General features: G+C 41.4%; 2 protein-coding genes across 2 annotated transcripts in view; both read right to left on the bottom strand.

Moving 5' to 3' along the window:
* SERGEF (secretion regulating guanine nucleotide exchange factor) overlaps nt 1–3,623 on the bottom strand; it is a 144,357-nt gene extending 140,734 nt beyond the window's left edge. Inside the window, exons 1-4 of the mRNA XM_035328780.1 lie at nt 3,519–3,623; nt 2,361–2,499; nt 1,556–1,711; nt 1,125–1,219 (exon numbers count right to left, since the gene is read on the bottom strand). Coding sequence (XP_035184671.1) covers nt 1,125–1,219; nt 1,556–1,711; nt 2,361–2,499; nt 3,519–3,542 — 414 coding nt within the window. The 5' untranslated portion in view covers nt 3,543–3,623. The remainder of the gene's footprint in view (nt 1–1,124; nt 1,220–1,555; nt 1,712–2,360; nt 2,500–3,518) is intronic.
* Nucleotides 3,624–6,012: 2,389 nt separating this feature from the next.
* On the bottom strand, nt 6,013–12,343 carry TPH1 (tryptophan hydroxylase 1). The gene is given in 9 exon segments (XM_035328783.1): nt 6,013–6,360; nt 6,650–6,783; nt 7,458–7,553; nt 8,642–8,852; nt 9,148–9,306; nt 9,308–9,406; nt 10,921–10,988; nt 12,234–12,280; nt 12,283–12,343. Coding segments are annotated over 9 exon segments (1,035 nt in total). The 5' UTR covers nt 12,332–12,343; the 3' UTR covers nt 6,013–6,188.
* Between the last annotated feature and the right edge of the window lie 9,429 nt (nt 12,344–21,772).

Raw genomic sequence — 21,772 nt, 5'->3', positions numbered from 1 at the left:
TACAGAAGTCTCAGTACCTACTACTTAAAACATGTTGAAGCCAACAGTTTGAGGCTATATTCTCAACTCTCTACTCGCATTGAGCAGTACCTCTCTTACAGCTACCACCATAAACTTCCACGAGTTGCAGGAACAACATGAGCTATGCTGCCAGAGTCCAGCCTTTAGCACTTACAGTTGAAGGTACTGAACAACAGAGAAGTTAGGCAGCTTTCCATCCTATTTCCTTGGAACCTGATAATGTTTGATAAATACTGGAGGTTAAACAAGAAGCAAGTCAATGTAGTTTTTGGTTCCTTTACATGCAGAAGTAAAAATAATCTTAGTCTCAAAGTACATAACTAAACTATATACTCTGTTTGATTTTCCTACAGCTGCATGCTTTCCCATACTGATACTATTTTGGGTATAACCAATCTTGCTTTTATCTAAATGTTTTTAAGACCATGAAATAATACTACAATTATCACTGTGGGAAAGACATTTGTACAGTCATAAAGGCACCTGAAAAATAACACATACTTAAAAACCAGAGCTGCACAAGAAGCAAAAGAGCAATGCATCAGAAAAATAGACATCACTAATTTTGTTGAACTCTGACACGTTATTTTTTTCAGGCTGGATTACTGCTAGGCTATTTTGTTTTACAAGCCATCATTCAAACAGTTTAGCACAAGCCTTGAACAAGGTATGCAAAGGTATGAGTAAACTCCAGGCAGCAAAACATATCTAGTCTCTTACAAACCTGAGGCAAAAGTTCACCTCAAGTCAAGTTGAATGGTTTTCTTAGTTTTAATATCACTTCACATCACCTGAACACCAGACTCATTCCGCAGATGTCATCCAAATGCATTAATGAATTGTTCTAATCACAAGTGAGATAGACAGCTTTCCATAACAAGTGGGCAACTTGTTCATACAGCAAGGAAAGCAGCGTTAGCTTCTCCTTTCTGAGTCTGTGACCATCTTTGGTCCTTTACTTTGTAAATTCATTTCACCAGATAGACTCCCTCAAAAACAGTTGAAGGGCCTGGCTTAAAGCCCACTGAGGTCACCAGGCCTTTAATTGCTGTAAGCAACACAACATTCAAAGCAAAAAAGCACAATTCCTTTTAAATCTTTACCTCAATCTTTTGTGGAGTCAAGCATGGACCTGAGATTTGAGGAACTCCTAATTGTCCAAAAGCGTTAGACCCACAGGACAGAACTAGGCCAGTTCCTGCAAAATAAAGCGTTAGAGTCTGATCAGCGTGTAAGTGAGCAAAAGTAAAGCACCGTAACATTTCAACAGGCAAAAGTGTCACAGTGAAGCAACTCAAAAAAGACCTAGCATCTCCTCTTCCAAAGCCACTGAGGACACAGGCTTCTGGTTTCATGCGTCATGTTTAGTAAAGCAGATATGAGGCGATACAAGAAACATGAACTAACTTAGTTTGCAATGCAAGTAGCTTAAAACTCGTGAGTGCCATGCACTGTACGAGCAACAGCAATGTGGAACTTGCAGAGTGTTCTCTACATCACCATTTTTCCCCAGCTCCTGCAGAGGCAGACTTACCTACTAGTATGATTGTAAAATCCCAACCACAGGCAACTTCTTTTACATGAAAGCCAAACAGGGTAGCGCACAAAGTGAAACGCGGTACATCGTCTGTGTGATTCAGTCCCAGCTGCCCTTCTTTGTTATGGCCACACACAAAGAGTTCTCCAGCACCTGGAATAATAAATAAAATCATGTCCATTTGACTGACTAAAAAGAGAAGTCTGCATGCCGTGAGATCCTGTGACAAAGACAACTGACCACGTAATTTTAGGCACTGCAATCACACAAAAAGAGAAAGCTATTTCTGATGCATAAGCATCTTCGAATAAGCACAGTTATATAGAGTCAAGGACAACAATCCATACAGTAAAACAGGAACCTGTTATCAGAAGCGTTTCATACCATTCACACCTCTCTGTATCCCTTCTTTAACATAACTAGCCCACAGCAGAGCCTTTCAAAGGCATACACTATTTTCTGCTCCTTACACTAGAACTTCTCAGGACTAAATAACCTTCTACTTGACGCCTTCCCCCCTCATCCTCAATACAGGAAAACTGGCAGCCTTGTATGAAAAGCTGTTATATGAAACAGGTAAAGAAACTGTCCTCACAAATCCATTAACTAACCACAGGAGATAAACAAAACGGAGGAAATTCCCCGAAATATTAACAAGCACCAGAGGAACTTGTTTTGCAACTAAAAATTTGCAACTAAGCTCAGAAACAAAAGCCAAAGATAGGTGGCAGCACCAAATCAACATGGAAACACTTCTTTTTTTCAGGCTGTCACACACTCCTTGCAAGTGTAATGTTTTTACCAGTGATAACTGCAGAATGTCCCCCTCCTCCAGTAATGCTCTTAATGTCCTCACATTTGCAGGAAACATCTTTCAGTGACTGAGGTATCAGCACATCCTCTTTATGACCAACACCAAGCTGTCCATAGCTGTTTGCACCCTTCAAATAGACACAAACGAGAACAAAGTTAAAAAAAAAAAAAAGTAAACAAAAAGAGATGCACTCAGCTCTGCTCCTATGAGCAAACAAGCTCATCAGGAACATGTCACAAGTTAACCTGCAGTATTTACTCTTGAAAATCCCCCAGAAGGAGATCTTCAATCCTTCAGCTGTCATCTAAGACCCCCAAAATTACAGACCACGGCTGTTCTAGATCTGCTGCCATTAAGGTTGCCTCTACAACCCCACTGTTGTAAGAAATATGCTGGAATAAATCACAGTACCACTAACTGTAGGCTAATAGTAAGACAGAAAGCCTCATCATCAAAAAGGATCACCACCTATTTAATTTTAATCGTAACGGTTCTCCCTCGTCACCAAGATGTTATTCATGCCAATACTTTCCAGCAGTACGCCCCCAAAATAAGATGAGAAAGACCTGCTACCTTATTCTGGAACCTAAGGGAGGAAAGCAGAACACTCTTTTAACTTCAAGTGGGAAAAATGGAAACAGACCACGTGTTTATAAAAACAAAACAAAAGCCACTAAACCAAGTTAGGTGCCCAATCCCAAAAGGGCACCTCCAGCACCAAACATCTTGTACCTACAGAAGCGTTAGGCGCTTGATGCAACAGCGCCAAGCTGCCCGCCCCAGCCGGCGGCTTACAGGTGGGTGGGATCTCGGGATCTGAGCTCGACAGGCTGATCCAGTCGCGGTCTGGCAGGGGTTTGGAGCATTACCACACGACAGACCCACTGTCCTTCTCAGCTCTGGTTTTAGCTCACAATTTACGAGGGACCCGCACGCCGAGAGAAGCAGCAAGGAGGCAGGTGCCTGGGCCTTCAGCAGGTGCCTTCACCCTTCCCACACCAGCGCAGCAAAACGCGAAGCAGGCGAGGCCCCCCCCTCCCCCGAGGCTCGGGGACGGGGCCATCACGGCCCCCTCACGGCCCCATCTCGCGGCGGCGCGCCAGGGTCCGGCTCCCCTGGAGAGCACCGCCCCCGGCACCCACCTACCCATGCGAGCAGCACCGCGGCCATAGAGCCGGCAGCCCCACGTCCTTCCCGTCCCGTCCCTTCCCGCCCCACGGCCGCCGGAGAGGAAGAGGCGGAGCAGGGGCGGGCTCCAGGGGGCGGCCCGCCTCAGCCCGAGCCGCCCCGGAGCGGTTCCCCGCGCGGGCGACCGTTGGGTAACGGCCGCTGGGTAACGGCCGCTGGGTAACGGTCGCGCCTCGCGCGCGCCGCCTCAGGGGGCGACCCCCTCGCCGCCCCCCGCCCCAGTCACCTCTCACAAAAATAGAAAAAATTCCCCACGGAATGAACGCACGGGGGCAGAAAAGCCGAATCGGAGCGTAAAGACATAAAATCTCAGTCAGAAGGGAGCGCTGCAGTGCCAAGTAAGGATTTATTTGCTCCTACTCGTCACCAACAGGGTGTCGCTATTTATTGACAGTTAAAGCTTCCACGGTCACAGAATCACAGAATTATCTAGGTTGGAAGAGACCTCAAGATCATCAAGTCCAACCTCTGACCTAACACTACCCCGTCCTCCACTAAACCATATCCCTAAGCTCTACATCTAAACGTCTTTTAAAGACCTCCAGGGATGGTGATTCAACCACTTCCCTGGGCAGCCCATTCCAGTGCCTAACAAGAGTTAAAAATAGTTAACAGTACTTAAATATAGTTAAATTGTTACTGCTCTACACGTAGGCAGAAAGGTTGGGTGTGTGAAGCCAGACATACACGTTAACCCTGGGGAAATGCATCCTCTCTCTATCACTTTTAGCAGTACTAAGACTTTTCATTAAGTGGATGCAAATAACGACATAATTGCTGTTTTTTTTTTCCAAAGTATTTGAAATCAGGCACTAATTTAGGAGATGTAAGGTTTTCAACTCAACGTAACTCAGGCAAAGTCCTGTAGTAACACAGATCTGTATTTCAACAACATAATAATTCAATTATTTTTTTTAAATGCATCTGTGTATTAACTCCTATCACAGAGGCAGACGGTACATCCTCCCTCACTGCTCAAAGACTGGTTCTTCTTCATGAAGAGGGAGCGTCTAAAATCTATTTGAAAGTGTGACATAAACTGTAAGTGTTGTAGACTACAATTCTATATGTCCAAAATATTCTTTAAAAAAAAATAGTGGATTAATAAAGTCATGGCAAAATTAAATCAAGTCTAGATAGAAAGTGAATGTGTTTGGAAAGATAGGGCCAGTGATTGCTTGTGGAGCAGATGCAGCCTACCAGAAGGCATATGAAACAGTCATTATCAAGCACAGAGGTTCTCAAGAGTCCTTTCCAATTCCCAAAAGACTTGGACCAACATCTCCAGTGCATTTGCAATTCCAGTCGATTTTCCCAGTGACATCCACAGTTGCAAACTGTGGCTTTTCTGTTAAGATCTCCATATGAAGAATCAGTGCCTAGCACGATACAAAATACACCCTACACATCACAGACCTTCCATTCAAATGTACCGTTCCCTGTACAGATATATTCATTTCATAGGGTGGCAGAAACAGCAGGCAGTGCAGCTCTGTACAGCTACACAGGATGCTTGAAACTCCTGTAAGACACTGCTTCCTATCAAATGTTTGGATCTTTTCATTTGCTTGATGGCGAATACAGGTGTTCAGGCCTAGCATAGAAGAAACTAAATCCATCCTTGTGCAGCTTGCAAAGTCAATGACATGACTGAGCTGTCAATGGGATGTTTATTCTTATAAAAAAAGCTATGAACTTTGGCCATAACTAAGAACTTAAACACCAGAGTTTAAAATGAGAGCCATTTTAGAACTGGGCTTCACTTGGTCCTGTGAAGCCATTTTGAATATTGAATCGTAATTTGGAAATGGTTTTAGGCATTGCGATAAGTCACTACTTGATGGCTTGCTATAATCTTGGCTAAATTTATTCAGTGAGGAAAAAGGCAAACGATATGTCCTTAGTGTCTTCCTTCAGGTGCAATACTGGGAACAGAAACAAAAATCCTGACTCTGAGCTGACAGCAAATCTCCTGAAATAAGCAGAATTAGGATTTCATGCAACAGCTCTGTATGTCTGCCTTCTACTAGAAAGATGCTGATCAGTACAGTTGCAGTTCTTTAAGGGAAAATATGATCTCTTTGAAAACAGAGATTTGACCCCTCCGTTCTATCATGATGAGCTTCCAGCTATTTGTGTCCTGATGCCTGGATCGTAATCAGTCAAGTATTAAACTTAATAGCACAGGCATAGAAGCACTGATTACTGTAACTTCTATGCTATAAAGTCTACAGTATTGTAAAATTAGCAGCATAGACTACTAGAGTCAGACAAACATTTCTTTGTACCAAATTATTCTATGATTGCCTCATAAGCCACCCTGTGAAGCATCTGCTCCCAGCCCCGATCCACAGACCACAGCTGTGGTCCAGTCTGGTGATTTCTCTAGTCCTCTGCTAGCTTCTGAAAAGGAACTCTAGGACATTTTTATCCAGAGAGGACAGAGGTGGAGGAAATACATTCTGCAGGCAACTTTAAACAGAGAAACAAATAAGTGATTATCCTTATGGGCCATTCACTCTTCCATTTGTAAAGGAAAGTTCTGCATACACCACGTTACATGCCTAGAAAGAAATCAGTGGGGAAAAGAAAAGGGTTGCTGAGCACACCACACTGATGATGGGAATGTTAAACTTCCAGTTTGCCCATCTTGCTGAGGGCATCGCTGACAACATCCAGCTCATGACATAGCTTGTTCACCACAATGGCAATGCTCTTGGTGTCTTTCAGGATCTGCACACTTTGAGTATATGGATTGTATTTCATGCCAAATGGATGCTTGATAGTTTTTGCAAACTCTCTATTCAAGTAAAAAAAGACAGGGAGTTAAAAAAGATAAATGCATCCTCTGTTTGCAATCAGTACCAATAACCACTTTTCTAACCCACTTTCATGATAATTATAATTCCTACATAGTTCATCATCTCTTCCATCCAGTACATGGGAGACCAACCAAATATTAAATTCAGCTTTCCAGCCCCAGGAAAGGTAAGTATAAAACTGTGCTAAGAATGAAAAGATTTGATGCTGCCACTGAGAGATGCATGAAGTCAAACCTGCTTCTACAAAACAGGGAAGAAAAACTGTACCTCATCTTTTTTTTTGCTTCTACAAAACTTTCAGAAACAAAGTAAACCTCCTGGAAAGTTGTAATGAGACATTCTTGCTTGCAGGTGACCTTTGAATCAAAAGGCTTGACTTTGGCACTGCCAGAGAGCGAGTGCTGGATAACGTAATGCGTTATCATGTCAGAGGAACAACACCACCAGAAGAATCCATAAGGAAGTCAAGAAGCAAAAAGTGAATAATTAAAACAAACAAACAAACAAACAAAACAAAACAAAACAAAACAAAAAAGATGACGTAAGATGGCATGAGGCCATATTTGGTGCATTGCTTCTTAAAACGTCTGCAGATGAACAGTGGTTTAAGCTTAACTAACCGAATAACTCTGAAGGGTCTTATGGTCTTATTCCACCAATAAGGATCAAGCTTTCCAAACACAAGACTGCTTTATAAACATGAGCAATATTTTCAGAATCTGGTTAAACCAGCAGAGTCTTATTCTCAAAATAGGTTACTTGGAACCTAAGGTTAAGAAATACCAGTCATACGATGCTTTCTGCGAACAACACGGGAGCTGCGTGGCATGCACCCAAAAGGACACTGCCCTGTAATTAATGCCACACTGAATTCACCTAAAATTAATCCCTACAGTAGTTACTGAGGAGTTGCTTGTGTTTTGTTTTGTTTTGTTTTTAAAGTATTTTTAGAATTATACCTCATAAGAAACGGCAGAACAGTGACAAAAATAATCATGCCTCATAAAAAATGGCAGAACAGTGACAATAATAATCAGGTATGAGCAAAAAAAAAAAAATGAGTGGATGTTCTTACCTTGAGCTCACTAATTGAAGAGAGAAAGCCAGCCCCATAAACTCTTAGCTGTCCCTCTTGCTTGCACAAGCCAAACTCTACAGCGAAGAAACAGCACTGAAACAGAGAAGGGAGTAAAATGTAAAATAATTCAGCCTTCTGCAAAGATACTGTGGTGAGCTAGATGGGGGCATTTCTATTTGCAGGTGGTGTCAAACAGTTTCAAATGGCATACAGTCATCACTTGGTTATCACTCCCAGATATTGAAAGAGGAAGGAACCTGATTGCAAGGGTGAAGAACCACAGGACTGAAAGTCTGATAATATAGTTCACCCAGGTAGGCCAGAAACTGTTAATCCCAGTAGGATCATGGAAGTTCAAATCCGTTTGGAGAAATATTGTCATGACATGACAGGATCAGCTTAAAATAAACACTGGACAGAGATTCTTGGACCTTGGTGAATGACAGACCATTACCGTTTGTTCCTCATTTGCTTAGTGTTCTAAAAAACTAACGTTTAGTTTGGTGGATTTCACAATTCCTGAAGGTATGTGGCAAGGAATGGTATTTTCTTAGATGGTTTAATTCTGCTCCCAATGAAGACAGCAAAAATTTTACCACTAGCTACAATGGGCGGCTGGGAGGGGAGTGGTCATTTCATAAGTTGCATCAATTATTTTTCATATAAAATTTTCATTGCATAATATTTTGGCCAAAGCATCTAGAAACTGGAAGTAAGATTAATTCACATTATTTGAATTTATTGGCTAAAAAATATCTAATGCTAGTGGTCAACACAGTTAATGAAAAGATCATATTGTTTCAATTCATTTGATGCATTAAAGATACAGATTACATTTAAAATCACTGAACCATGTTTCTGGAAGTAAAAAAGATATTTGTCAGGTGAATCAGACTATAGAATTTCAAGCTGAAGGAATTGAGCTACCCCCAGAAATGGCATCCTTATCTGATAGCCAAGAGAAGAATAATACCACTCACATCTTCCTTAATTTATTATCATTATTATTATTTTTTCCTAGCATGGAAACTTGCTATATGCTCTAAAAACTGAGAACCTGTGAAACAGGTCTAGCAGCTGGCATGGCTAATGTTGACATGACTCTCCAAATTAGTCAGAGTGGGATCCGCTGAGTAAAGCACTAAGCTTTAAAGAGGATCACTGGGCACTGAAACACTCACTGTTGCCAGTCTTTGGACAGCCTCTTCTGATGCCCCAAGTGATGCAAGACCAGTTTCCTGGGAAAAGTGAGCAAAACTGGGTTCAGCCAAAAGAGGGACGTTGCCTAGGAGCTCATGGCATGTATCACTGGAAAACAGAAAAAAACAAGAAACCTCATCATCTTTCTTCTTTGTAGAGTGAAAAAGCAACACCACTGAACAGATAAAATGTCTCATGTGAAACTTTAATAACCAAAACACAGAGAAGTATCAAATCAAGTTCAGCTGAAAGTAACTAAGCAGGTCATACCAGCTCTACAAAAGTACGTAAAGTCAGATTTTCAAATGAAGATGTCTAAAATTAAGACCCAAGCTGCACATTTATAAGGCAATTGGATGTTAAACTAACTTTGCCTACATGCATTAAAATCCAGTTGGCAGAAAGACCATAATTAAAACAAACAAATATTTTGCTTTTGGGTTTCCCAGCCAAAACCAGGACACCAAGGATCATTTCTGGTGCCCACATAATAGCAGTGTGATTTGCAATGGGCTTTATTTCCTTTTTTGTTTAAGAAAATTTATAATTACCTTTCAGGAAGCGGGACACATCTTCCAGTTGGGGAATATTGTCCTCCCTGTACCCACAGTATATGGAGAGCAAGGGCAAGTTTTTAAGGTACTCTGCAGGCATGAGTTTGGTAAAGCTTGTTAAGCCCTTGGTATACAGTCCCGCAGGTCTTGATCTCCTGCTGTGTGAATTCAATCTTGGGAACTGGGTCACCACTAAAAGGAGAAGAGGACAAAAGGACATGCCTTGATAAAAGGCTTATAAGGATGATCCATTTCCTTATTACTATTATTTAACACTCATATGGCTGTGACACTCAGTCAGGTTTAAGACTTCACTACACTGCAAAATACACAGTGATATCTGGTCTACACCCTGTAGAGCTTTTAGTCTAAGGGGCTTGCTCTCTTTTCCTCCTAAATCAACTGATAGGATTTTTTACATTGACCTCACTGGGGTCTGAAAGCTTTGGTCTTGTAAACAGTTTCTTCGGTGTTTTGCACCAGGAATAACATTTAAAATAATGGCAAAACCTTTAGTTTCAGGAGCTGAGAATGCATCCTTTTCCCTGTAGTATTTCCCCTCCCTGTATACAATTCCTTTCCATTATCTTTGTTTTAGGAACAGATAATTCCCTAAATTAGCAACACAATGTGTGGAAGTAGATAAATACATGTTAGGTAAAAGTCATGCTTCTTTGCAGAGGAGAGAAGTGTCTGAACACAGTAATTGTAGTCCGTCTCTCCTAATTAGCCCTTAGGATCTTGATTAAAGTAGATTATATCAAAAGCTGTGATCTAAAGCCTGCTGAAAGCAACTCAAGTGTCATACATTGCTTCTGCTGCCAGCTAGGTAACCAGTACAGCAGGTGCTTTCCCAAGGGAAACCTGACAACACACCAGCAGTAACTGCCTGTGTGCTGGTGGCCAGCTGCATTAATGCACAGCGCAGCAGAGCTCTAGACACCCCATGTTCCTAGGTCATTCCCAGTTGAGGAACTCGCCATCTAAATTCACACGTGCAACAGCAACAAGAAAATCATGTTCAGAAAAAATAGATAGAACCGGGCTATGAAACTCTTGCAGCTTTAAGAGCTCCCTCCCTGAGGCAGCATCTGCAAAGAAAGAGGCTCTTTGAATTTCATTTCACAAAAGACTTCTTATCTGTGCATCACATGCACTATTTTAAACCAGGAAATAAAACTCAACTATTAACATTTGCCTAGAGAGTTTACACTTAGTGGTCATTGGGCTCTATATGGACTTTTGCCTCCCCTCCCTCTCCATCACATAGGAGACCCATCTGCCCTGACGGAGTACGTATGTCCTGGCACAGGCAGCTGTTCAACATGTTGCCCACGCTCTTTTTTTACTGCATCCACTTGAAGAGTGGATGGAGAGAGAAGCAGGGAGCAAACCTAGGGCCTGAATGAACCACAGTGCAGGAAGCCCACGCTGCCGCTGCTGCCTGTCCAAGGATCAGTGCTGCCACGGATGCCACAATGGCTGCACAGCTGTGAGCTGATCCTCAGACTGATCAGAGATCCAGGAAGCTGTAAGATGGCCTAGATCCACCTTTTATTCTGCCTTCATTTCACCCCTCCAGCCCTGATTCCTGAGCCAAGTCTATCTCAGTGAGCTCAGAGCCCAGGGATGTGAGCTCCTGCTAGTCCACTCTGCTGTTATTTCAAAGCACCCAGGAGGCTTATTCTGGAATGAGTTGAGCTTGCTGTTTGTAGTTCATAGCCAGGTCTGCAAAATACTTTTGTCTCTTGCGATAGACATTGTCTTTGAAACCCTAGAGGAAGGTGAGGAGGGAAGAAAAAGAAAAATTAAATGAGCTTTCAAGCTGTACTGTGTGGCCATGGGGGTTGACAAGCCCCGTGGCTGGAGACAACATCAGACTGGTAATGATGAGGCCAGGAGAAATGTAAAGAGTTTAGAAGGAAACAAGAAGGGTGATTCAGGAGACACCGTGCTGTCTTGGACTGCTTGTTCCTCAGCTGTTAAGACATGGAAGTTGCTGGCTGTTTGCTGTTGCCAGGCAAAGTTGTTGAGCAATGAATAGTTAGTGGAAGAGTACTGCTGTGGGGTGAATGGTATAAGAAGGGAGCCTGTCCTCAGTAAGAGTGAGTTGAAGTTATGTCATCAATAAAGTAGTAGCAGTTACTGACCCTAAAAGAACCCTAGCGTCCATGTGGTCTTTACGCCACACTGTACTAAATAAATAAACTTAAAACAAGACATTTGACATTTCTTCAATGGGAAATTTAAAAGTATGCTGTGTAAGAATGAGGGGACAGGACAGGAACTGTTGTCTGAAACTTTTTTTTACTGTAAAATAAGTGAATGCACCAATTCAAAGCAAAGATTAGAGGTTTTATGCATGCACAATATATATTCAATAGACAAAGATTCCTTTTAATCATATCACTATTTACACAAAATTGATTACTTGCTTGATTACTCTAAATTACAGAACAAATTGGCCATTTGTACAGTGCAAGTACTAATTTGTTTGCTCCACTTGTAGTAAGGAAGAAAGAAAGAGGAGGAACCAACCCTGTCTAGCAACAGCTTCTTTTCCTTTTCCTTTTCCCTTTCCTTCTCCTTCTCCTTTTCCTTTTCCTTTTCTTTTCCTTTTTATTTTCTTTTTCTTTTTTTTTTCTTTCATTTTTCCTTTTCCTTTTCCTTTTCCTTTTTTATTTTCTTTTCCTTTTCTTTTTTCTTTTCCTTTTTCTACTTCTTTTTCTTCTTCTTTTTTCTTTTTTTCTTTTTCTTTTAATATTTTTATGTGACCACTCAGGGTCCAGACCCAAAGTGCTCACATGAGTAAGCCTCACAGAAAGGCATGGGAGCTAAACCCAGTGACAGCCTTTCCTGTACTAGGAAAAGAAGTGACCCCCCTGCAAGAAGGTGTTCAGACCCACAGAGGCACTGTTGAGAGGAAGGAAATGGAGCAGGAAAAGCTGCATTTTTAAAAAGCAAGTTCCACAAGGTACTTTCCACTAAGGACTGGGCACAGGGGGAGGAAGATACTTACTGGATGATCACCATCCAAAACGGACCCATACATCAGCACCCGGTTACACACTTATCCAAACCTGAGATCTTCTTTGGAAACCAGGGAACATTCTGCATGTCTAGGGAACGCATGGAAGCCACAAAGTTATTAATAACGCCGAGCGTGCTGAGGGAGGAAATGCTACTTTCAAGTGTGGCTATAGTGGTTACAAGCGAAATCTATACATTGAAAGGGTCATGAATAGGACAAGGAAGCCCACTCTTGCTGGACCTATCTGTCACCAGCCTACAGTTCATACTTCCTCCTCTGTCACTGCCAGTCTGCCTACAGAGCACAGCGGACTCCAAATCTTCCAGGGAAGGATTCTATTATTAATGTTAGAGTAGCATCTAGAAGCTCCTGCTGAGCAAGGGCTCCTCGTGCACAGTGCTATGCCAGCCTTCTAGGGCACAAAGCAGGCAAAGGAGTCAAGAATCCATTTGCTTGTGGTCCTTGGGCAGAGCAGGAGTAGGCTGGATTCCTCCCATCCTGTTTTACTGACCCTGGGCAAGAAACAGTGCTCTGTGCTTACGTGTCCCAGAAACATCAGGCTTTGCTGAGCGGTTTGCTGGGGAAGAGAAAGAGAAGGAGGCGATTTTAGCCCTGCAGCCTTAGAAATGCATAATTAGCTTTACCCCTGCTTTTTTTTTCTTTCCTTTTTTTTTTTTTTTTTTTTTTTTCTAAAGCTAAAGAGCTTTTACAAAGCTCTTGCCAGAGCTGTTAATGTGCTACAACAACCAAAGTACTTCTTTCTCTCCCTATGCTCTTTAGTTTTCTTAAAAATGACAGGGGAAGTATTTAGATTGAGATTCCCCCTAATTAGGACTAGAATAAGCAATTTTTATCTGGAAGGCACCATATCTCACCCCTCCCTGCCTATCAGCCTGTGCCAAGTGCAGTGACTGAGAAATACATGGAACTGACTTTGTGCTACCGTGAAATTTGAGCATCTCTTGAACGAGGAGCAAAGGTAAACAGGATGTGAAGCGTCCCAAAAGTGAAAGGCACCTTTTCTTTCACACCAGCTAAGTAACCATTTATGATGAAAAGTGAAGTTTAACATGAAGTTTAACAAAAGTCTCCTTACCAAACCATTGTTGAATAATGAAGCATTTGATTCATAAGCAGTTAAAAAGCAACAAAAGAAGAAGGGGGGTTACATCCAGAAACCTTTAAATTATGCAAGAATTGAAAACATTTAGAAATATCTTTCTCCAATGAAAAGTGCAAGAACCAATCAAAGGAATTACCACTCGGAGTGATGCAGCCGGCTGTAACATCAATAGCCTGTAAGCACGCTTATTTAGAAAAGCCAGAGATGCTGTGTAAATCTACTGAAGCACATCTAGCCAAAATACCATTCACTGTTCATTTATTTGCTTTGGACTGTTTAAAGAAATAGGATTAGCCCTTTCAACTGAGGCAGTTAATATTTTTTCTTTTGATAACAGCTAAAAAATATCACCAGTGATAGAAGTTACGTGCTGCTCGGAGCAAACAAGGCGTAATTTCCTAACAACACCTTAACTAGCCTTTCATAAAAAGCTCACAAAAATGCAAGGGAGAAAGCATGGTCTGACTTTTTTCCACCAGTGAATGATATCACTAATTTGCTATCAGCTACATTCAGCAAAGAAAACAGTTGTCAGATTGGAAAACAAAATTTTGAAAGAGCTACTTCTTGTTATTGTTGTATTTCTTTGTTTAGTCTGCTCCGTGTTGGCCAAGTGACCTCAAGTTAAACCTGCAGCGAGCAACAGAGCTCTGCTCCTGTAGAGGTCAGCAAAAATTCCCCTTGTAACTGGGGCAACCAGTATCTACTCCTCAATCCAGACACAGCCATCCACCAGGGCTGGAAAAAGCCAAGTGGACAACTTGACAAACTGATCTACAGATCTACAGCCTGCCACATCACTCAGGCAAGGGAGAAGGGGAGGCTCTTGGCAGTTTTCACAGCTGTCTGAGCTGAGGTTACGTGGCCACGCCGCACCAAGGCTGCCCATGAGCCTCAGCAGGTGAACCCCTAGCAGGGAAGGGGAGGCTGTGCCGCCTCTTGATGCTGAGGGCTATGCAGAGAGCTCAGAGTACAGGACTGAAAACACTTGGCCTGGATAGGAAGGATAAAGCACGCAAAAAGGGGAGAACAGGGCATCTGTGAGACATAGGCAACTTCACCAGCACTGACAAGAGCTTTCAGAGTAAGGTGGGAACTAAAGCCAGGGATCACTTCTGACCAGGTCCTGATACTTCTCCATCTCTTAACAAGTGTAGCTGAAAGGCACTCCGGTCACTGAAGAACCACCCTGTTAGCACTATTTTTACTACCTTATCATTTCTACTTAAAAACCTCCAGAGCTATCCAATTCTTTCACATCACGGGCAAACGCAAAGCAAAATTGTCAAATGCATAAATAAGGCTGCTGATAAGAGAAGCACCTGAGTGTTTGTTCACCTCAACCTGTTGGCCCAATTAGTATAACAGCAGCATATTTTGCATTCAAAGTGAGGTGGAAAAAGCTAACAAAGGAGAAAGCTTTGTACATGCTAATGATATGAGTAAGCGCAGCTCAGAAAGTGATTCAGCAGGCTTTGATCCACTCAGAAAAGAGAAAGAGAGCTCTTCAGGCACTTCTGACAGCACAGCCTTACCATGAGCGTGCTCCAGTATCATCTACTGTGTTCATATTCATCTAGGATGTTTACCTGACATTAAATTTGTTGAAAGTTAGAAGCAGAAAGACCATAATCAATATTTTTCACAGGTCTTAAACACAGGAAGGCCAAGGAAAGTCAAGAACTGACTCTAATGTCCAAGCAATCAGAAGACATTATTAAAGCAGGTTGGTTTTTGTCTTCTCTTCACTTCCTTGCTGAAAACAACCAGCCTTTCTGAAACTGAGTGCGGCCAGATTTTTCTTTCCTTGCCATTTTTCGGTTTTAATGGTCCATTTATGTTTCAAAGAGAAATGAGCTTGAAGGTTTGTTCTCAGCCTAGGCACTTTAGACCCCTCCCCAGCAAGCCATGGAGGGCAGCTTCTGTCATTTCCAAGATTAGCACAAGCTCTTCATCGTGCTGTGTTCTCATGATGGCTGTGTTTTGTTTTTTTTTTTCCATCTTAGTTTCTTTTATCTTACTAGATTTTAGCTTCCATTAGAGTTAGGACAATTTTGACATGGGTCAAAATTAATTAGTTTGCCTCAAAGAAAGGCTCTTTGAAAATGTACCACTAATGAGCTTCATCTGTCTGATTAGAGAGTCTTGGTGCAAAAATTTTGGTTTGGAGAAAAAAACATGGTAAGAATATTCAAGGATAAAAGCATTGTCTAAATAGCAACCAGAAAAATGGATAAAAGATAAGGGTGGTAAACTGAGCAGGCATGTAGCTGTGAGCACTGACAAGAGGATGCCCGTGTAGACCAGAACAGGCTAAAGAAGGTTTAACAAAGATGTGTTTGTGCAAGCAGAGCTTGGTGAAATTCAAGTAGCATATTTAGGGAACTGACAAACACTAGATCTCTCTCCTATTCACATTACCTTTAGGAATTAAATGGAAGAGAGCTAGGGATGGGCAAAAAGAGCACTAATTTTCAGAGTAAAAAGACGGGGAGAAAAAGTTGAGTTTAAATGAGTCAAACTAGTTTTTAATATCTGGCAAGTTCCCTGGGAAAGCATTTGCTTTTTCTTAAATCTACTTTTTAGTCAAGAACAAATTGCATTTAATCATCTTTGCTTTCAACTCGATGAGAAAATTGCTCCAGAGGATAAAAGGCATTAGGTAGATTTAGTATTTCTTGCCTTTATTGAGCCTTTTCACCCCACCTACTTCCTCTTACCCCATTAATACAGACAAATAGGAAGGTACAGTCTAGAATAAATTTCTATAAGGCCCTCTTTTGCGCAAGGCTCCGTTTTGACGTGGCGCTCTCCATTTGTGGCCAGACATAGAAACTACTTTAAATGTGTGATTATGCTCTCAACAAACAGACAGGCAGATAGCTGACCAGTACAACCGAACAGGCTGACAGTACCGGCTGGCAGGAAAGCACTGCATCCCAATGGGCTGCTGCACCATGTCGCAAGACACTGAGAGGTTACACAGCTTATGGTGGTTAAGTAGAAAAACCCTTTGGAGTAGCAAAGAACTGAATTAAAACCCTTTTATCTCTTTCCTCTGTTTTGTCAAAGCTTCAGACTGAACATTGCCACATTTTGTCAAAATGATCTTGACCTGTAACTGGCAACATTGAAGTCTTGACAGTTTTATCCTTTTGCCAACCTTTCCCACAGAGGCTCAGTGGAGAAATGAATACAAAGAAATGAACAACCCAGAGAGCAGGGCCTCTGTTCATCCCTCCCTGTCTGGGTACCTGCCCAGTATTTTTCTCTCTCACCCCATGTCATTCTTTGTCTCTCCTTCATGTGGGAAGGGAAGTCGCAGTTGGCTTTGCACTGTTTCACATGTCCCTGAATTAGAAATAATGAAGAAATAAATGTTAGAAACAAAAACTTGAGCAAGGTCGAGATAAATTAACTTGGCTACAGTGTCAAAGATGAGCTTGGGCAGTGGCCAATTGCAATTGCTGGCTGGATTGGGGCGCATGTCTGAGGGTCTCTAACCAATTGTGTAAGTGATTTGGGCACGTGGACAGCGTGTGGGGCTACCGGGAAAGTAAAAAAAAAACAAAACTGTAAAGGCCTTCTGTTCAAGAGCCATCAGGAGTCTGTGTCTTTCATCCCTTCAAATGGTGAGTGACCTTGATGTGATCGGAAAGAGGGCAACACTTAGAGAAGCATCTGAAGGGACCCAGGTTGGAGCAGTGTGCTCCCGAGGGATGGACCCCGTGGTGCGAACCCATATCTGGAGCAGTTCTTGAAGAGCTGCTGCCTGTGGGAAGCCCACGCCGGATCAGTTTGGCAAGGACTGCATCGCATGGGAGGGACCCCATGGCACAGGGGATGAGAGGGACTGAGAACAAGCAGCGGAGACCAAGTTCTTTTCCTTTGTTTCTCACTTCTCCAGCTTGTTAGTAATAGCCAATAAATCTTACTGTCTCCCTACTCTGAGTCTGTTTTGCCCGTCACGATAATTGTTGGGTGGTCTCCCTGTCCTTATCTCAACCCTTGAGCCCTTTTCATTGTATTTTCTGCCCCTTTCCCTTTGAGGAGGGGGAGTGAGAGAGAAGTTTTGGTGGAGCTCGGCTGCCCACCTGAGTAAAATCAACACAGGGGCAACCAGATTTACAGTTACGGCTAAGATGCAGATGTACCTATGGGCTGAGCTTCTACAGACAAGCTTTTATCACTCTAATGACAACCCGTGTACACTACTGTGGAGCATATTGCAGTGTGAGTTAGTAAAAACTGCATTTATGGTCTTTCTTCTTGCGTTGCGGTGTGACTGTGGTACTTTCCTTTAGACATATATTTTGCCCCCGAGGTTGATTTTGTTCAGGAAAGTGAATAAATTACTTTGCAGAATAAATTACTTCTGCAGAAGGCAGATTAGTATCAATAGAATAAAGCAAAATGGAACGTGAATCTTATTGTTTTGAGATTCTTTGTATTTTAATTCTCCAGATAGCTTAGATAACATAGTTGTACAAGACAAATCATGCTTGATATATTTTTTTTTTTTTAAATGTTGCAAGTACTTCTAAACTGTTTACTTATGCATGTCTTTTAGAAAAATTGGAGGAATGTACGCTAATTTTTTGTGAACTAATTTTATTTCAAATAGCAAGTATCATCATAAAACCACACTCAATTAACATAAAACTGTATAAAAATATGATCCAGAAAGAAAAGTTAAAGAACCTAGTTAAAAAAGGAGTTAGAACCAAGATGTAATTTAACCTATGCTAGGGAATACCCACAATGACAGAGGATGGAAACATATTCAATGAAAACCTGTAAATCCACCTGGTTATTTTAGTAACCTAATAAATATTAGCACTTCTGTCTGAGAGTTTATGATGATTTAATATATCTGTCTTACTACATTTATGGTCTAATTTAACAACGTAACATCAATTTCTATTAATTATATGTATTGTAAACTGATTAATTCAAGAATGGGAATGTTTAAATGATGAATGTCTTAAGGTTGAGATTTTAATTTCTTTTTCACAGACTTTTTTCCTGAAATTGGGCATTTCAAAAACATTAGAGAATGTTATACATACATTTTTCACTCACTGTTTAAAAAATGAAAAAATACATTCCATAAAAATTGAGTACTCTTTCAGATGAAGCAAGAGCTTTAACAACCGATGTCTTTTTCTCGGTGAAGGACTACCTCATAATAAAATTTATCTTCCAAACTGCAGTTTTGACACATCCTAAAAACAGACCACAAGCCAGAGGAGCATAATAAATCTCTGTTTATTTATGAGAATGTCCTTACACTGAGCGACAAGTAAACCCAGAGGAGGTTTATTTAAATTTACTTCAGTGGTGAATCAGGTCAAAACCTGATCACCTCTGTTAAATGTGTTAACTGATGTTTTTACAAGCAACTTCTATAACCCTGCTAGTTTACTGTTTGTATTTTTTTTTATTTTCTTGGAAAGTATCTTATTCTGACAATCTGAATCTCTGGTGACAATAATAATAATAATGATTCCCCAGAACGCCTAGTTATTTAGAGTAAAGCTGCAGAAATTGGTGCACATCCATTGCACGAGGTCACATATCCCTTCAGGAATATCTTAGGAAAATAAATTATATGTGTATAAAACAGCATAGACAATACCTGTCTACTGTAACGTGATATGAGGGCGGACCAACTGAGGAAGTGTTATCATCTCAATGTTTGAAAACAATTACAGATACATAGATTGCCCAGTAGGCTTCAGGGACTACCTTCTCCATTTAGAGCAGAGCGCTGCTCTGATTCCAATGCATCGTGCCTATCCCAGAAAGGACGACCATTACTGTTGGTCTGTTTTATAATTCTTTCACTTTCTCCTTGCCCTTTGAAATTTGCCAAAATTTTCAGCTACATTTTAGTTTATTTGTGGGCATTTGTATGGCATAAACTTTTCATTAAGAGACACACTGAACAAAAACATCCAAATAAAAGGTTTTTCAGAATGAGCTTCTCATTCTGACAGCATGCTTCATGCTGTCAGTGGGATATATATCATTTTTCTCCTTTATTTCAGCATTTGATTAAAAAAAAAACAAACACCTCAGTGAAAAAGCTAGGCTGGTTTGCCATATGATTTTATACAATCTGTCATTAAACTTTATTGCAATTTCATTAGCAGCTTTATTCAGAACCTGTCTCTTCAGGCCTTAGTGATGCTGATTCCAGCCTTTCATGGCTGATAATCATGTAATTTTAAAAACAATGACATCCTGACAGACAAAGGAATCTGAACTGTGCTTTTCTGAACTATGCTTTTCTGTTTTTAGTCAGACGCAGCTGAAACATCATCAGGGTCCAAGGAAAGTTCCGTTATGAAAAATTCATCATAATACTCCTCTCTAAAGCTTGCCGTGAGTACATTTTAATTATTTTTACCTCTCGGTGAATTAGAATAAACTCTTAAGGAAGGAAATAAAATACAGTACAGCACTTGCCAGAAAAACAAACAAACAAACAAACAAAAACAAACAAACAACAAAAAAATAAAAGTAACTGAAGAACTTGCCAGAAAAACTGAAAAGTAGCAAAACTCCTTATAAGTTTTCCAGAGTTATATATATTATTTAAAAGACGCAATAAATAAATAAGTAAAGACATCCCTGTACTTTATTAATGAAAAGATTTCATGGTAACTTCAAGAAGTCAAAACTCTTTTTTAGGGTAGGGAGTTGAAAGGTATAGCTAAGATTAAATGTGACATTGTTTTGAAAATACATGCTTTGAAAATCATGATATGAGGAACCTCTGTTCCCAGGGATTGTGAAGTACAAGCTCTGGGTATAAAAGCCATACTGCCTTTTACTTAGTCTGGGTATCTTTGAAACAATGCGTCCCGCATCACCCAATATAGTCATCTGGTAAGTATTTAGGTGGGGTCTTCATCCTTGGACATGTCATCATATATGTTCATGCACATCATACATATCCCCTGAAAATGGACTTTTTCCATCTTTCTAATATTTTTCCTGCAGATACCAGGCTTAAAATCATATTAAAAGTACTGGGCTTACTGAAGTGCTAACTGTGAAAACTAAAGATATAAAAACAAGCCAAAGATCTTACTAGGAGGAAGCAAACAAAGGAAAACAAGGGAAATAAAAAGGGTCAGGGACAGGGACAGGAATGGGGACGGGGACGGGGACAGGGACAGGAACAGGGACAGCAAGGCAAGGCAATGCAATGCAAGGAACCACCTGTTCTGTTTATATTTAATCACACTGTTCTATGGTCTTACGTGACAGGTGAGAAAGAAGACTTTCTCGCACTGCAGCAAGCGAATTAATATGCAGTGTAAATGGATCACAAAGCACACCGTGCACTGGGGCCAGATTTTTTTGTTTGTTTGTGATCACAGGTGGGCAAAATTTCTCTATGTCTTGTGTACTGTGGTGCTCAGCCCGGGAACAGGCATTCTGCGAGGGCATGTACCTATGAACCATGTGGGAATTTAAATCAATGTATTTTTACTCAGTTCTTCTCAAGAAAACAGTGCATGCAGGTCACCAGCCCAGGCGCAGGAGGGCAGGGCAGGAGGTGTTCAACCACAGCCTGCAGGCCTGGCCATCCCCACGTGCCAGCACTGCTCTCACCACATCCATGTCCCACCCGTGCCCCTACCACTCCCAGATAATCTGTTCTTTGTGAAGGGAGGGATTTCTCTGAGAAGGGTCAGGCACTGGTGTTGTACTGCACTGGTCTGGCTGGCAGTGGAGGTCTGATGTAAGCAGACTTGCTGTGTGAATATTTATTGCCCCTTTACTCCTATTTTTTTTTCTATCTCCTCTGCTGGAATAAGTGACCCCAGAGGTTAAAAAAAATAAATAAATGTGGTTACCGTCTAAGGATATGGGAGAGAGAAGGATCTGAATTTCAACTCTCATTCTGGCCAGGGCCAAATATTGCCTTAAGGTCTGACCCTGCCATGCCAGGGGCACACTCTGCACCAGATGTATCCCCTGTTTTGCTCTTTAAGCATTTAGAAGCTTCTGTCGTGGGTAATCCTATTATGGAAGTTGGTTGCTGTTTAGTTTACTACTCAAAGGAATATTATTCATACTGATGGGTCAACATGTAAGGAAAAATGCTTTTATTTCTCAGTGCCTGCTTTGTGCAGGACAAAGCACAGGACAAGATCCAGTTGAGGAAGTTTCTAAGTTCTTGGATTTTTACTCTTCCATCTTTCCCGGGGCACAAAACGCGGGTGAGCACACACACCCTGATTGCCACCTGGAGCCACACAGGTGTGTGCAATGTTGCTGATGGCTCCTGCTGCAGCCCTGATGCTGAGTGCTGCCACCTGTGCTGCCCTGTGCTATAAAAGCTGGAGGTGGGGGCACTGTTCTCATTTGGCTGGGGAGCTTGGGGGAT

Source organism: Oxyura jamaicensis, chromosome 5 (assembly GCF_011077185.1).
Source record: "Oxyura jamaicensis isolate SHBP4307 breed ruddy duck chromosome 5, BPBGC_Ojam_1.0, whole genome shotgun sequence".
In the NCBI taxonomy this organism is placed as follows: Eukaryota; Metazoa; Chordata; class Aves; order Anseriformes; family Anatidae; genus Oxyura; species Oxyura jamaicensis.
The sequence above is the reverse complement of the archived record's forward strand: the minus strand, read 5'-3'. Positions and strand labels throughout refer to the sequence as shown.